General features: G+C 42.6%; 2 protein-coding genes across 2 annotated transcripts; one reads left to right on the top strand and one right to left on the bottom strand.

Moving 5' to 3' along the window:
* The first annotated feature begins 8,843 nt into the window (after window positions 1–8,843).
* LOC124506206 (olfactory receptor 51I2-like) lies at window positions 8,844–9,791 on the top strand. The gene has a single exon (XM_047072223.1). The coding sequence runs from the start codon at window positions 8,844–8,846 to the stop codon at window positions 9,789–9,791; it is 948 nt and encodes a 315-aa protein (XP_046928179.1).
* A 5,120-nt stretch (window positions 9,792–14,911) lies between these two features.
* On the bottom strand, window positions 14,912–15,868 carry LOC124506407 (olfactory receptor 51Q1-like). The gene has a single exon (XM_047072470.1). The coding sequence runs from the start codon at window positions 15,863–15,865 to the stop codon at window positions 14,912–14,914; it is 954 nt and encodes a 317-aa protein (XP_046928426.1). The 5' UTR covers window positions 15,866–15,868.
* Between the last annotated feature and the right edge of the window lie 294 nt (window positions 15,869–16,162).

Here is a 16,162-nt window from a genome sequence, read left to right as displayed (position 1 = left end):
TTGTTAGGAGAAACAGACTCTTCTCCTCACACAAGACCTACTGGATTCAAATTGTATTTAATAAGACTAAATACAGTCTGTTCAGTGACTAAAGCTTGAGAAGCACAGCACTACTCTTTCAGACATCTTTCAGGTAATGCCTATCTGATATGTAACAAAAATGGCGAGACCCACAAAGTATAAGAGTCTGGACAAGTGCTTCTCAAAGTGTGATTCCCAGACCAGCATCATCAGCCATGATTGGGAACTTGTTAAGTGTACAAATTCTCAGGACTTTCCTCAGATCTCCTGAACCAGAAACTCTGGAGGGTGAGGTCTAGCAATCTGTGTTGTTGTTTTTTTTTTTAATTTTTTATTCTTAATGTTTATTTATTATTGAGAGACAGAGAGAGACAAAGCATGAACATGGGAGGGGCAGAGAGAGGAGAGACACAGGATTTGAAGCAGGCTGCAGGCTCTGAGCTGTCAGCACAGAGCCCGTTGCGGGGCTTGAACCCACAAACCATGAGATCATGACCTGAGCCAAAATTGGACGCTCAACCAACTGAGCCGCCCAGGCCCCCCTAGCAATCTGTGTCTTTAATAAGCCCTCTAGGTAATTCTGATATATGTCAAAGGTTGAGAGAAGCTTTAACCTAGAATATTGGTCTAGAATATTTAGGAGAATTCCAAACAGCTTTGTTTAGACGAAGGGGAAGTTTCACACTGAGAAGCTTGGGAAACATGATCTTGAGAGACTGCCTAGTCAGATCATGGGTGGTTTTCAAAGCTGGGGCAGGGTGCCTGGATGTCTCAGTCGGTTGAGTTTCTGACTCTTAATTTTGGCTCGGGCCATGATCTCACAGTTCGTGGGATCAAGCCTTGCATTGGGCTGTGCACTGACAGCATGGAGTCAGCTTGGGATTCTCTGTCTCCTGCTCTTTCTGCCCCTACCCCACCCATGCTCTATCTCTCTATGTCAAAATAAATAAATAAACATTTACAAAAATAAATAAAGCTTGGGGAGACTGAGTGCATGACAACTAGGCATATGGTGCAGGTGGTGACGGGAAATGCCGACTTACAGACTTTTATCTCCACGAAGTGGGAACACTGAAATAGCTTCACAGAAGGATTTGATGAACAATCACCAGCCATTCCACAGTCACTCTGAGGCCCCTGTTCCATCGTGCGATTCCCTTCTTTATCCCCCATGCCATCACAACCTACCTGGAATCCAAAATTCAGGCAAGCTCCAATTTTAAGGTTGCTCGTTAGGCAGTTAGAACCTGGGAGGCAAAAATCAACTGGTTGTCACAGTGGGATGTGGGACCTTGCAACAGTTCTGTGTCATTGGGATTTCAATGCATATAAGTCCCCTGACCAGCACATCTTCTGAGGTTTCTCTCTCTTTTCTACAAAGTCTATGAACTTTTTTTCTGAAGCAAGTATTTCTTTTTTTAGAAGACATCTGCTTAACGTGGTTATATTCTACACCAAACACCTACCTGCATTGTGCCTGTCTTTGCTTCGATCTGCTCTGGAAAATCTCACTTCTATTTTACAGGGCAAATTGATTCCTCTCTTTAAGCTTTGTGGGGGAAAATGTTTCATAATTTCCCCAGAGATGACTTTTAACACTTCTAATTTATAAGTCCCTTTTGTTGGGATTTGTACAGGTGTTATGTTTAGTATTATCACTCTGAAAAAGTACATAGGGTTTCTCTTTACTTTTCTTGTCATTAAATGGAGGCAGAAACTGATTCTTAAAAGGACTTCTCAAAAGTCAAAAAAAAGAGATAATGGCAGTCAAACCTAAAATCCTACACCCAGCACAGTGTTTGGTATACCCAATACATGGTAAATAAATGAACAACCAAGTGACTAATTAAATAAATGAATGAATTGGATCTGATCTGATGCCTGTTCCCCATCATGTTGTCCCTAATGACATAGCTAAAGTTACTTTGCTCTATGACTTTTGAAATCTTGGCCCCTCCTCACCAGGGACTAATGCCTATTCTGAGGCATTTTTAGGTCTCTTTTCCCCCATGATTCTGTGACCTTATTCACAAAATTGTCATCTGTGTTCTTCTGAATTCCATCTCCAGGTTCCCAAGTCATTAACCTAATGCAAACAATTCTACAGTAATGGGAAAGCAGAAATTGCTCTTAAACTGCCTCTATGAGATAGTTCAAAGTTCCATATGGGGAAGGGGAAATTTACTATATCCATGTTCTCTTTGCTTTCCCCATGCATCCCACCCTTTGATTAAGAAAGGGGAGAGAGCTCTTCTGCTATTTCTCCCCAAAATACACTTACACCCTACTTGAAACTGAAATAAGGAAGAGGTCAACTGAAATACTTAATGGGAAGTCTAGGTATCTGGGGGAAAGAATTTATTAGAGGGATCTGAAATCGAGGAGTCCACTAGAATTTATAATAAGGATGATTATCATGTGTGGTGCAATTGCATTAAAAAATGTCACTTTCTTCTTTTCATTTGAATGTCTACCCCTATAAATGGTTACTATCCTCCTTATGAATTAAGTTCTAAGTTGAAGAAATTCTAGTTTCTTGAAATATAAAGTCTGGTAGATGGTAGACCTTTGACTCAAACCTACATCTCTGTGACTTTGTACCCCACGGTCTTTCAGTATCTTGGGACGTCTCTCTTGGAAGAGACCTTCATCTTTTGGAGCTTGGTGAGAGGTTGAGTAGTAGGGATAGGAGTGAAAACTGAGTAGGGAACAGTCGTCATAAGTGGATGAAGGAAGCTTGGTTATATCCCCTATTGGTGAAACTCTGGGCTCCAAGCTCTCTTCTCTTGATCTCTGAGTCCTAGAGTTTGCCCACTGGGGTCTAAACTTTAGGTTATGCCTCAGATATAGGTTTTAAGCCCAGAATATGAGGAGGTAGATGCTGGATTAAGGGTGCAGAGTTCCAGTTTTGAAATTGGACACTTGAGGGCAGAGGGGATGTTGCCATGGAGCTTGTAGAAATTTATCTCCATCCTCTTCAACATAGGGAAGGAGTTGGGATTTTATTTTCTGTGTGGAGACAGGGCAATATCTCTAGAGGATGTGTTTTTTCTTTTCCTTCTGTCCCCACGGCGACATCTCATCTCCCTCCTTTCCCCATAACAGTTCAGCATCACCCTCGGGCACAACGCGGACCCCAAGGCCCTGGGCTCTGGGGACTCTCAGGGACATAGAGTCCACCTACTCTCTTGGCCAGTGCCTGCCTGAGGCTCATTCCGGTGCCATTGTGAGCTCTGGCCTACCCTCAATCAATCCAAAAGCTGCTTCACAAAGCTCTCTCAGGTGAATCTGAGTCTATTTGCATCTCCTAGGTATGTGCGCAAGTGTTCTGTCTGCAATTCCATTTGTGCCCCTGAGGTTCTCTTGGTCTCTCTCATGTCTCTGTATCTTTGAGTGAGTCTCTGTTAAGGCACATGCGTGCTGTGTATTCACTACAGTTTGTTTGGCCAGTGAAGGAGAGGTTTACTAGGAAAAAAAGTCCCCAGATCTTATTTTCAGGTAGGTTTCCTACACATAGAGTAATATTTATTCAAATGCCCCCGTGTCCTCCCACACACTTTCAGATAAGGCTGCTGGAGACTGGTTTAGAGAAAGACACGCGATCACCTGGCAGGGGGCGCCATGATCTCTGATCTCTGTTGGGTCCCACACGGATCTGCAGCCATGATATTCTCAGTGTCACGGAATAAGAGAGACCTTGGCAGTCTGGACGTAAGTGTGAGGGCGGAAAGGCAGGTGAAAGAGCCTTTAATCCTAATTCAGCAGATGCTGGAATTGTCCCTCTAATATTCCCATCAAGGATTATTCAGTCTTTGCGTGAACGTCTCCACTGACCAGAAGTTTATTATCCCTATTGTGCAGCCTTGACTCTTAGAAAAATCCTCCTTACCTGGGCCCCAGACTGACTGCCTGTGATCTCTGTTTATTGCTCATCACCTGTTACACCCACCCCCACACATCTCTACCTCCTCTCTATCTCCTCTTCTCAAAGCACCACTGACTCCTTCCATGCTGTTTAAATGACTTGATCCCCTTGCCTTTGAGTGTGTCCCATTTGGTTTACCTCCCATCTGCAGTGTGGAGCCCAGAGCTGAATGTACTTCTGTTATGGTCCCAAGCAGTATGGTCATGCTTTTATTTATTAATTCATGATTTCTTAAGCATGTCTTTGTGTTAGAATTCTGTGAAGTGTTAGGAAGACAAGATTGAACTAAGCACGGGTCTGACTGTAAAAGAGCTCAGGACAGGGAGGACAGAGGCATGAATGTAATTCTAGCAAAATGGGAAAAGTCTGTACAGTTATTTTAAAGTCACAGGTGAGAAAATTATTATTTCTGCTTAAAAAGTGTTAGGAAAAGCTTCAGATAAAATGGAAGTTTTCAGTTTGACTACTAGTGGGACTTAAGAACATTATCAAAGAAGATAAGGACGATGTAAGCAGTGGGGATAAAATATAGAATTGTATGTGTGCATGTTAGGATGTATTATCTTCTGAATAAAATACTTCTTTTAGCAAAGACTAAAACCCATGAAGTTTTTATAAGCTACATATTGCATCGTTGATTCATATTAGACTGATGATCTGTGACTCACCTGGACAGGGGGATATATGGTGAGGAAATGAAAAATCAGCTACTTTGAACAGCAAAAATAATTTAAGATAGATAATCTGAACAAGGGAAGGTTACAGAATATTATGTTTGGCATATTCAATGTATCTATTCAATTATTTATTTATCCGGTTACAGTATTTATTAATCATCTGTTATGTGCTTGACCCTGTGTTAGCATTGGGGGTCTAATTACACAAAATAAAAAAAGTCAATACTCCTCTTTGTTTTGGTGGAGTTTACAGTCTAAGAGGGGCTACAGGCATTAAACAAATAATTGCACACATAAATCTATGTTTGCAAGTTGAGATGTAGTTTTCAAGAAATTAGCAGATACCATGAAGAACAATATTCAGGTGAAATCTGAAAAAGACTGTTGTGTCTCTGTGTCTGCAGCAATTATATATGATGTGGAGGAAGAACCTTCAAGCCCAAAGACTTTGTAAGTCAGCGCATCTAACCAGGATAGTGGCTTTAGGTACAGTGAGCTTGCCATCACTGGGAATGTTCAAGCTGAGTGCGGGTGATAGTTGGATAAAGATGCCATGGAGGGGACTCTCTGAGTGGGTGCAAGGCTGGACTCTGGTTTCAGGTTCTAGAGAGACTGTAAGTTGGCAATGGAATCAGTGGACTTCTGAGAGGGGCCACTTTAGAAGGTCACTTAACTTCTGTTCACTTTCTCTTGGCCCCCAGTCTGTGTAGGAGTCAGGAAAGAGTGTGTGTCTGCCATCCTGTCCTTTGCATTGCCCGTGGAAATAAAGAAGACCAAGTTCTCCAGCATCTCCCCATTCTTCTCACTTACGTGGCTTCAGTTTCAGAAGCTGCTGCTGGACTTCATAGGAAAGACCGCAGGACTTACAGTTGGAAGAACCAGATTAACCTCTTACTGGTTTAGTTAACCTGATTGTTACGGGACTAACATGGGGCAGCTTGGAATGGGAAAGTGGCCTCTCTGCTTATCATCTCTTTATTCCCACCCTGGTTATCATTTCTATGATCCAATTTATCGTATGAGTCAATTTCCTGGAACTGTGCTCTCCTGGGTACTGCCCTTCCCATTCTCCAGCTTGCGTGTTCCCGCTCCACACCATGGATCGTGGCTCGTGCTTCCATGGCTTCACTGTTACTTCCTGCCAAAGATGAGGCTTTATCAGGGGCAGGGGAGACCCACAGGTGAGATGATTAGACACAGCCGTCAAATGCTCTGTCTTTAGGTGCACCTTCATGGGAGTGATATGCAACACTAGCCCCCAACCCGGGTTACATCTGTGGGCATCACCTTGGAGATACCCACAGAGCATTATGAGCACACCCAAGTTTATTTAGAGGAGCTCCAGGATGTTGGAAAATCTAGCAGACAATGAGGCACAAGGAAATAAGTTTAAGTTACAGGTCAGCAGTGGGGTAGGAAGGCGGTCTTAAATAAAAAAGCTAACTTGGGGAGTCCTTGAAAGTTACAATTTTGTCTAATAAACTGTCACTGTAGGAGTATCAGAAGATGGGTCTGGAGTGGTTCTCAATGTTGGGTTCGTTTTGGAAGCTTTAAAACATATTGGTAACTGGATACTGCATCCAAGATTTTAATTTAATTGGTTTGGGGTGTTATGTGAGCACTGGGATTTTTTAAGTTTCCTAGGTGATTCTAATGTGTAGCCAAGATTGAGAACCACTGATCTACAAGGTAGGGCCAAGGGATGCAAATGGATAAAAACACAAGTCAGTATATCACCTGTCACAAAAGTTGTTACTCTTGAGGGAAGCTTGGGAAATAGAGTGCATGGGATTTCAGCAGGGCTGGCACATAAACAGAGGGCTCCAGAGTGAAGAGAGTACGAGAAGGCAGCTCTGGGGCCCTTCTCACTGTCACCTTGTGTCTCTCCATGGTCATAGCTTCTTGCATTCTCTTAGCTGCATATTGTCCTGACTGTCTGTCCATTCCAGTGGAGCATTCCCATTAAACTCATTAGATAATTATGGACCATGTCACATCCAGGAGGTAACCACAGGGTAAAGAATTGGTCAAGAATCTGTGAATCACACATCCGTGTCGCTTGCGTGAAGAAGTGAACTGATCACTGGGGAGAATTCAGCTTGTATACCAGTTGTGACTGCCCCTTCCTACTTCATCTTTTAAAATTTGTTTTACAGGGGCGCCTGGGTGTCTCAGTGGGTTAAGTGTTTGACTTCAGCTCAGGTCATGATCTCACGGTTCAGGAGTTCGAGTCCCACCTCGGACTCTGTGTTAACAGCTCGGAGCCTGGATTCTGTGTTCAGAATTCTTCTGTTCAGATTCTGTGTCTCCCTCTCTCTCTGCTGCCTCCCTGCTTGAACTGTCTGTCTCTCTCTCTCCCTCTCTCAAAAATAAGTAAACATTTAAAGAAAATTAAAAAAAATTTGTTTTACAAATTTAAGTTATGTTATCTCAGTTGTTATTTTAATTGTGGTGCACCTGGTACCTTATATCATATCACATATTATTTTTACCTTTTTTTGTAAAACTTTTTTTTTATTGGGAGTGTGAGAGGGGGAAGGGCAGAGAGAGAGAGAGAGAGAGAGAGAGAGAGAATGAATAATTTTTTTTATTGTTTTAAATGTTTATTTATTGTGGAGAGAGAGACAGAGCGTGAGCAGTGGAGGGGCAGAGAGAGAGAGAGACAGAGACAGAATCAGAAGCTAGCTCCAGGCTCTGTGCTGACACAGAGCCTGATGCAGGGCTTGAACTCACAAACTGTGAGATCATGACCTGAGCTGAAGACTGACGCATAACTGACTGAGCCACCTAGGTGCCCCGGGAATGAATCTTAAGCAGGATCCACACCTAGCATGGAGCCTGACTCAGGGCTCTATCGTACGACCAGTCATGAGATTGTGACCTGAGTTGACATCAAGAGTTGGACACTTAACTGACTGAGCCACCCAGGCACCTTATTTTCACCTTCTGATTGGGGTTTAACTAATTCTTCCTGATCTCTTGCAACTAATGGAGTCCTTTATCTCTGTGTCTTTGATCTCTCCATGGATTCCAGATCAGATCTGCTATTTTGAAGCCAATACATCTTCTCACTCTGAACTCTTGTTTTCAAATTTAGAAGTCATTTGTGTATTCGTAGAATTCTCAGTTGGGATGTCCATATCATTTTCCACTTTTATTCGTATTTCTCCCTTTATCAGTTTTGTAAAACCCCTGTCTCATTTTCATTCAAAACGTTTTTTTCCCTGAGCAGAGTGGGGACACATGGAGGTTAGCACTGTCCTCAGTTATCCTTGGTGTCCTTGTTTTCTCAGATCTACACTGGCAGAGCTGAAATGCAATTCTTTCTAATGACTCCATCCTAGATCCTGAGGTTTACTCTCTCTCATCTCCATAGGGAAATGGAAACATCACTACCAGGAGACCCTGCACATCTAAGCCATAACTTACGTTCTGTGGATACTGATTCAGGCTTTTGGTATACGACTTAATCTTCCTCTCTGGGTCTTGTTGTCTCCCTAAGAGTAAAAGAGTTTATATTTATTCAGCGTTTTATATGCCATACATACATACATGTGGTTCACCAACAACCACATGAGGCAAATATATTTTTATCCCTAATTTACAAATGGACACACTGAAACTTGGGAAGGTTAAGTTACCTGTTCAAGGTCACACTGAGAGTAAGCTGAGCTTTAACTGGGCTTCCAACTGAGATGTGATAGAATCCACATATAGAGCTCTAAAACACTGAACATATGATCTTAATTTTCCCATTTATTTCTTATACACAAATAAAAGTATCATTAATATCTCCACTTGACAAGTAAAAAACAAAAGCCAAACAAGTAAACAAAAACCCCTTTAGATCAGAATATAAATAAACTGTCCATATCACACATCTAGTAACTGGCTGAGTATGGATTTTGACAGACTTGATTTATTCTAGTATTTTGCTCTTAATTTTTAAGCTATGCTGTCTCTCATAAGATCAGCCAGCCTCAAATATCTCTTTTACATGTAAAATTTAAGGATTCTAGAGGTCAGGGAAATAGGAGGTGAGAGGAATGTCTGTTATGTTTTTACCCGGAATGATGTAGATGTTTCCAATTTCCCCCACTTCCTTCCATATCCTTCCTTCAGCGTTTGCAGTGGACTGTGAAGGCAGAAGACTTTCAGGAGGAAGTTAATTTCATTTTTTTTTCAAATGTAGGTGAAGGCTTCTCTCTGCTGTTGGTGACATGGGAGCTGAAAGCAATGGAAGTCTTGACCTATCCGTCTTCCTGACTGGCATCCCAGGATTGGAGGCCCAACATGGCTGGCTTTCCATTCCTTTCTTCACTGTGTATATCGTGGCCATTGTGGGTAACAACCTAATCTTGGCAGCAGTGCAGGCAGACTCTGCCCTACATGAGCCCATGTACTTGTTTCTCTCCATGTTGGCTGTGACAGAGGTGGGTGTTTCTGTGTCTACACTGCCCACTGTCATGGGTATTCTTTGGTTTGATGCCCGCCAGATTGACTTGGATGGCTGCCTGGCTCAGATGTTCTTCATCCACACTTTCTCATGCATGGAATCAGGGGTCCTGTTGGCCATGAGTTATGACCGCTTTGTGGCCATCTACAGTCCACTGCGATATACAGCCATCCTAACCCTGCCACGTATCATTTGCATGGGTCTGGGCATCACACTGAAGAGTGTGACGCTCATGGCCCCACTTCCAGTCCTTTTGAAACAACTTCCCTATTGCCACACCAATGTACTCTCCCATTCCTACTGCCTCCACTCAGACCTGATCCAGCTGCCTTGTGCTGATACGAAGCTCAGTAGCATCCTGGGTTTGGCCATTGTCCTGGCCACTTTTGGGCTGGACTCACTGCTTATCATTGTCTCTTATGTGCTGATTCTTTACACGGTGCTGGGCATTGCTTCTGGGGAGGGACGGCGGAAGGCCCTCAACACGTGTGTGTCACATATCTGTGCAGTGCTCATGTACTACGTGCCCATGATTGGTGTGTCTGTGATGCATCGTGCTGCCAAGCATGCCTCGCCCCTGGTCCACACACTCATGTCTAGCATCTACCTCTTTGTGCCTCCTGTGCTCAACCCCATCATCTACAGTGTCAAGACCAAGCCAATCCGACAGGGGATTTTCACCTTGTTCTCCTGCAAGAGGAAATTGCTCTGAATCCCTCCAATAGGGCAGAGACTTTGGGTCTATCTATAAACTGATGGTGTTTCTGCTGTGGGCCGGGCTGTACAGCAGACATTTAGTGGAGGAATAGGAATGAGGGATTCTAAGCATTGTCACAGGCTTGACCTTGGATCACAGGTGTTCTCCCTAGTCCTTTTTATTTCACAACTTGTCAACATGTGTGGGTCTCTGCATGTGTGTACATGCACATCAGATGTAATCAGTGTGAAGGCAGAGATAGTGAATTTCATTTTTCCATTTCCCCTCAAAAGTCCCAGCAAAAAGCCTGATAACTAGCAAGATAACAGTAAAGACTTGAGACCTAATCGTGTTTGAATTGAGGTGAAACAAATTGCTGCTTTTGATAAGTTAGGCAAGGATTAAGAATATACGCCAAGCAAGAGAGATCATCCTAGGAACATGCTTTTGAGTAAGGTGAGCATATTTTCTGGTTTGCCCCAGATAATCATGGTTTACACTTACTTTCCTCAGCATCATTATCAGTAGCACTCCCTTTCCCTCCCCCAAAATGTCCTTGTTTAAACAATACATTATATGGGAGCTTATAAAGCAGCTTCCTTCCTGTCGTGGAAAGAATCAGACTCTCTGTACCACCATCTAAGGGCCTCCACCCAAAAAATTTATGTACTAGGAGACTCTGAGATTGAGGAACAGTTGATTAAATTCCCTCATTTTAGGCATAAAGTAAAATAGGGACAATTTCATAATGCCCAGGCTTTAGATCCTAAGACTCCTAGCAAAAGACCCAAATTCTCTCTAGTAGAATCTCAGACCCTATTTTTAGGGCTTAGTAGGTCTGGGGTACTGTACCTGGTTATTCCTGTTTTTCTTTCCTCCCTTCCCCTTAGTCTTCAGTAACCTCAGCATGCCATGTGATGGGAATATATATAAATGTTTGTTTATTTTGTTTCCCATGTGATGGGAATATATATAAATGTTTGTTTATTTTGAGAGAGAGAGAATGTGTGTCCATGTGAGTGGGGGAGGGGCAGAGAGAGAGGGAGAGATAGGGAGAATCCCAAGTGAGCTCTATGCATCAGTTCAGAGCCTGATGTCGGGCTCACTCTCACGAACCCCGAGATCATGACCTGTGCCGAAGTCAAGAGTCTGACCGACTGAGCCCAGGCACCCCATGATGGGTCTATTCCTTGACCTTCCACCTCTTTCAGCCCTGTCAGCATGGGGCTCGTTGGTCCCGCTTTATCTGCCTATGGCTCTCTAGGGTTTCCCAGAAACCTTTAGACAAACGAGAAGGACCATTTTCACACTTCCTAAGGGACACAGGTCTTTGTGTAGAGTGGATTGACAGGGCTGGATTGGTTGATCAATAACTGGTTTCATGTTTTCAGTTTCTCTTACTTCCAGGCCTCCAATTACAATGCAAACGTTTTCCTCACCATAAACTATTCTTCTGGACTTCATCCGGCTCATCACGTTGTGGTGACCTTTTTGCCATGAATTACTAGATTACATGTCCACCAATGATAGCTTCTGTAAAGTCAAGGTGACTGGTTATTTCTTATAACTGCATACACATCTACAATTATCTTGAAATAAAAAGTTTTATTTTTAAAAGTATATGCAAAATACAAGCCCAAATTTTGTATTAGGTTTAACAAGCATACAATTCATCCGAACTTTGGAAACTCTGCTCTTCAAAACACGTTATTAAGAAAATGAAAAAGCAAACCAATGACCGGGGAATGATATTTACAATACGTATATCTCATAAAGAACTTGTATACAAGGTATAGGAAGACATTTTACAATATGATAAAATACAATGTAGTTAAAACCACAGTGAGATAGTACTTAACAACCTAGCATGACTAACATTTAAGTGACTGACAGTGTTAAGTGTTAGCAAAGATGTCACGTATTGCTGGCGGAAATATAAAATAGCGTGAGTGCTTTGGCAAACGACATGGCAGGCACAGCTAGATATTTACACAGGAGAAGTAAAAGCATGTATTCACATAAAAAGTACACAGCATTGCTTTTTCGGAATAGCCCTAATATGAAACAAGCCAAATGCCCACCAGCAGGTGAATGGATATGCAAAATTGTGGATATCCATATGATGAAATATCACTCAGCAATAAAAGGGAACAAACTATCCTACACAGAGAGACATGAATGAACCTCAAAAACATGGGGAGCAAAAGCAGCCAGGCACAAAAGACTACTCTGGGTAATTTCATTTATATGAAATTTATATATGAAAAGGGTCAAGAATACCATCTTCTGAATTTTATGAAATACACACTTCTGTATCCCAATGGGACTCGTATAGTCGTTTAGATCCTAGGCAGTGAGTAACTTATGCAGAAACATGTAACATTAGCCAAAAAAAATTTTCAGAAAGCAAATCTATTTTGAATTCTTAAACATATCATGTGATTTCTTAAGTCATGAAGACCATACACATACATATATGCACACATACACAAATAACAGTTTTGTCTAGGGACAGGAAACAGATAGCCTGAACAAAGAATAGGAGCAGAATTCTTCATTTAATCTTTTTTTGGTTCCAGTTAAATATTGGCTGTTGTCTGAGGTTCTGGACATAGGTGGCCATAAAATTCAGTTGATAGAGAGCTCTCATTAAGAGATTACTTAAAAGGCAGAGATAATTCTCAACAGCCACTGCAAAGACATCATGCAGAGACACAAGCAACATAAGCCTGGCTGCATTGTCTTGTCTTCCATTACTTAGCCTACATTTTATAACCCAGACAGTCAGCCAGACCATTCACTGGTCATGGAAACACTTATTTTGCCCAAGAATTTCTCTGTGTTTCCAAACGCATATCTCTTTATAACCGAAATACCTCTACTATCTTCTACAGTTGACCTTAATTTTATAGTTCTAGAAATACAGGCCACAGGTTGGAATAGTCGATTAGGGCAACTGTAACAAAGTGCCGCAGACTTGGTGGCTGAAACAACAGAAACTTACTTTCTCACGACTCTGGAGGCCTTGCACAATTTCTCACCATACTGGTTTCCTTTGAGGCCTGTCTCCCCTGGCTTGTAGATGGCAATCTTCTCCCTCTGTCATCCCTTCGCCTTCCACCGTGCTTGTGCTGATGTGTGTCTTACTTGCCTCTTCTTTGCAGGACACCAGCCATATTGCACTAAAACCCATCTTAATCTCATTTTAATTTAATTTCCTCTTTGAAGACCCTATCTTTATAGTCACATGCTAAGATACGGGGACTTAGGATTTCTAAATATGAATTTTCAGGGGACACAATTCAGCAATTCAGCCTATGACACTGATAGATCTCACTGTCCTGAATTGAATTTTGTTCTGTCACCTCCACCTCAAAAACCCACCCTCCCACCCGGGAAAGTCTTGAGAGGGAAATGGTAGCATCTGTGCATGTGGACAATTACCATTTAACCCCCCTGATTCTTATTCTCATGGAGTTGAGAACACAGATGCTTCCATAGATGTTCCCATTCACAATCCAGAGTGTAACTTTTTGGAAGGGAGATGAAGAAAACAATTCCTATAAACCTAGCACCTTGGTGATACAAGCCCATGTCTTCTACATACCACGTTTCATTGGAAATTCTCAGCCTTGTCAGCTGGATATTATTAGCCCAGTTTTAGAAATCCAAAAAATGAATTCAGAGAGTTTCATAAGATGGTCAAAATGTCACACAATTATTAATGAAAAAAAGAGATATTATTAAAGGTGTCATGTGATCCTCTTCAAAACCAGGCATAATCCCAAGACTCTTTCTCCCCTCATGATGTTTTGGGAAATTCTCAAGCCTGTAACTGTCCACTGAAAGAAAAGTCTTCTTTGATCCATATTCCTACCAATTTCTTTGACTTTTTTTTTTTTAACATTTGGATTTCCTGGTCCTAATTTCTCCTGTTCTGAGATTGCACATGGCACCCATTTTACAATTTATTTCCCTACGCCAGCTGATCTTTGTTCTTCTGGAGAAACATGCTAACTTCTAGGTTCTGACAAAGAAAGTGGGAAAATAAGGGGAGGGAAGGATATCGGTGGAGAAAGACATCCTTTCCCCACTTGCTCTCTGCCTTTTGCTTCCTAATCCTACCCTCCCCACTACACTCCTATTGAAGCCCTGCCTATGTTGATTCAAATCTAAGACAGTCCTCATACTGGCCACCTGCACTATGGGTTCAGTAATCAGAAGCTGTGACCACAGTTATAGCTGCCTTTCTGTGACCACAGTGATAGCTGATATTTCTGAGAGAGCCAACCTGATTTCCACAAAATAATGATCAAGTAGGCCATATTCTTTCCCTTGGAACCTTTTCCAGTACAGGATTCGCCAAAGGGAACTTTCCCCTGACAGTTTGAGCCACGTTAAGGACATTAAATTTTAAAAAACACAGTCTTCTCTGGTCAGAAAAATGAGTTCCTACTCCCCCAAATACTATCTGTAGACTTACTTGAAGTTTTAATTCTAAATATTAAAGGACCTGTCACAAGGTGAGAGTGTTATTCTAACTGTGGGAGACCTAACTATTCCACCCCAATCTTCTGCATGTGTTCATTTGACCTGCTGAAATCATGTTGATTAAATAAATCTGAATAGCTGAGCATCTTGATTTGCATCCATCCTCCCGGGAAGATTTACTACTTTTTTATTTTTTACTTTTTCGGGAGAAAGTTGGGGCGTGTCTATGAAGTAGGGTGAGCCAGGGCGGTGGAGCTAGAATTTACCTGGATGCCTGAGTGGAGCTGCTTTAGCAATGGGTGGCGGAGGCAACAGCGAAGGGATTCCTTCAAATGTAAGTAACCAAGCCCATGGGAGAGAAGTATATCCAGAAAGGAGGATGAAATTTACATCTTAATTAATGAAGCTCACTCCACTGGCAAGTAAATGTGCTAGAATCTTATCAATTCAGATCTACATCTCTTTTAGGTAGGATATGTGCTGCTAGGTTCTCCAAAACAAAAATTTGCAAAAAGACAAGACAATGTCATACGGCCTTAACACAGGATGGCATATTGCTGTAAAGTCATCATTTCTCATTCTGACCATACCCTCCCCATAAGCCTGTGACTCTAACTCCTGAGTAATTTAACAAATTCGTTACTTCATCTTAAGCACATATCTCTTTGGGAAAGGAGGCAGATAATTCCCTGACGGATCTGCTTAGTCTTGACACTGTAAATGATGGGGTTCATCACAGGCGGTGCCAACAGGTAGATATTGGCCATGATAACGTGGACCAGCGGAGAGGCATGCTTGGCAAATCGATGAGTCATGGATACTCCAACCATGGGAACATAAAGGACCAGAACAGCCAGCACGTGGGATAGACAGTTATTGAGGGCCCGGAACCGCTCAGTCCAGGAGGCTGTGCCCAAGATATTCTTCAGGATGAGTGTGTAGGAGAGCACAATGAGCAAAGGGTCCATCACAATAATGAGCAAAACAAGAGCAAATCCATACCAGCTATTGACCCGGATGTCAGCACAGACGAGGCGGATCATATCCTGGTGGAGGCAATAGGAGTGAGAGAGAAGGTGGGAGCGGCAGAAGGGCAGGCGCTTGAGTAGGAAGAGGGAAGGGAGAACAGCCAGGACGCAGCGGCAAATGATGGCTAAGCCGATCTTGCCAATGACTTCACCGGTGAGGATGGAGGCATAATGCAGGGGGCGGCAGATGGCCACATAGCGATCAAAGGACATGGCCAACAACACAGAAGATTCCATAAAGGAGAATGTATGAATGAAAAATAACTGTGCAAAACACGCTTCAAAGCTGACCTCATGAACGTTGAACCAGAGGAGCTGCATGACTGTGGGCAGGGTGGTGAGGGTGAGGCCCAGGTCGGTCAGGGCCAGCATGGAGAGAAATAGGTACATGGGCTGGTGGAGGGATGGCTCCTTGCGGATGACCGTGAGAATGGTGGTGTTACCCATGATGGAGATGGTGTAGAGGCAGCAGAAGGGGATGGAGATCCAGATGTGGGAGGCCTCAAATCCAGGGATGCCGGTGAGGATGAAGTAGAAGGGTGCTTGGGTGCTGTTAGTCACCTTGGACATGACCGATGAAGGTAGCTTCGTGTTGCTTTGCTCAAAGAGAATCAGAAATATGAGAAACAATCTCTTTCTTTACCTCATTTGATCTAAACTCTATTCAAACAAAGGTTCACAGTTGTTGAGTGTTAAGTAAGGACAGATTCAAGAGCTCCACTGTTACTGTTCCTCAGCCTCTCTCTGGATAGTTTCCTTCCACACCACTCAGATTCCCTCAATAATGCAACACAAATTAAATCATGCACTACCTCCTCGTTTATTTTTTACCGATTCTGTTTTCCCCAGTCCCTTTGAGTTCTCAGT

Source organism: Lynx rufus, unplaced genomic scaffold (assembly GCF_022079265.1).
Source record: "Lynx rufus isolate CCGP_SWC_20201006 ecotype Redwood Valley unplaced genomic scaffold, mLynRuf1.p SCAF_9, whole genome shotgun sequence".
NCBI classification, from domain to species: domain Eukaryota; kingdom Metazoa; phylum Chordata; class Mammalia; order Carnivora; family Felidae; genus Lynx; species Lynx rufus.
This window is presented reverse-complemented; position numbering and strand designations above follow the sequence as displayed.

Excerpts from the sequence above, each read along its gene's own strand:
- LOC124506206 (XM_047072223.1), top strand. The coding sequence starts at position 8,844 with ATGGGAGCTGAAAGCAATGGAAGTCTTGACCTATCCGTCTTCCTGACT.
- LOC124506407 (XM_047072470.1), bottom strand. The coding sequence starts at position 15,865 with ATGTCCAAGGTGACTAACAGCACCCAAGCACCCTTCTACTTCATCCTC.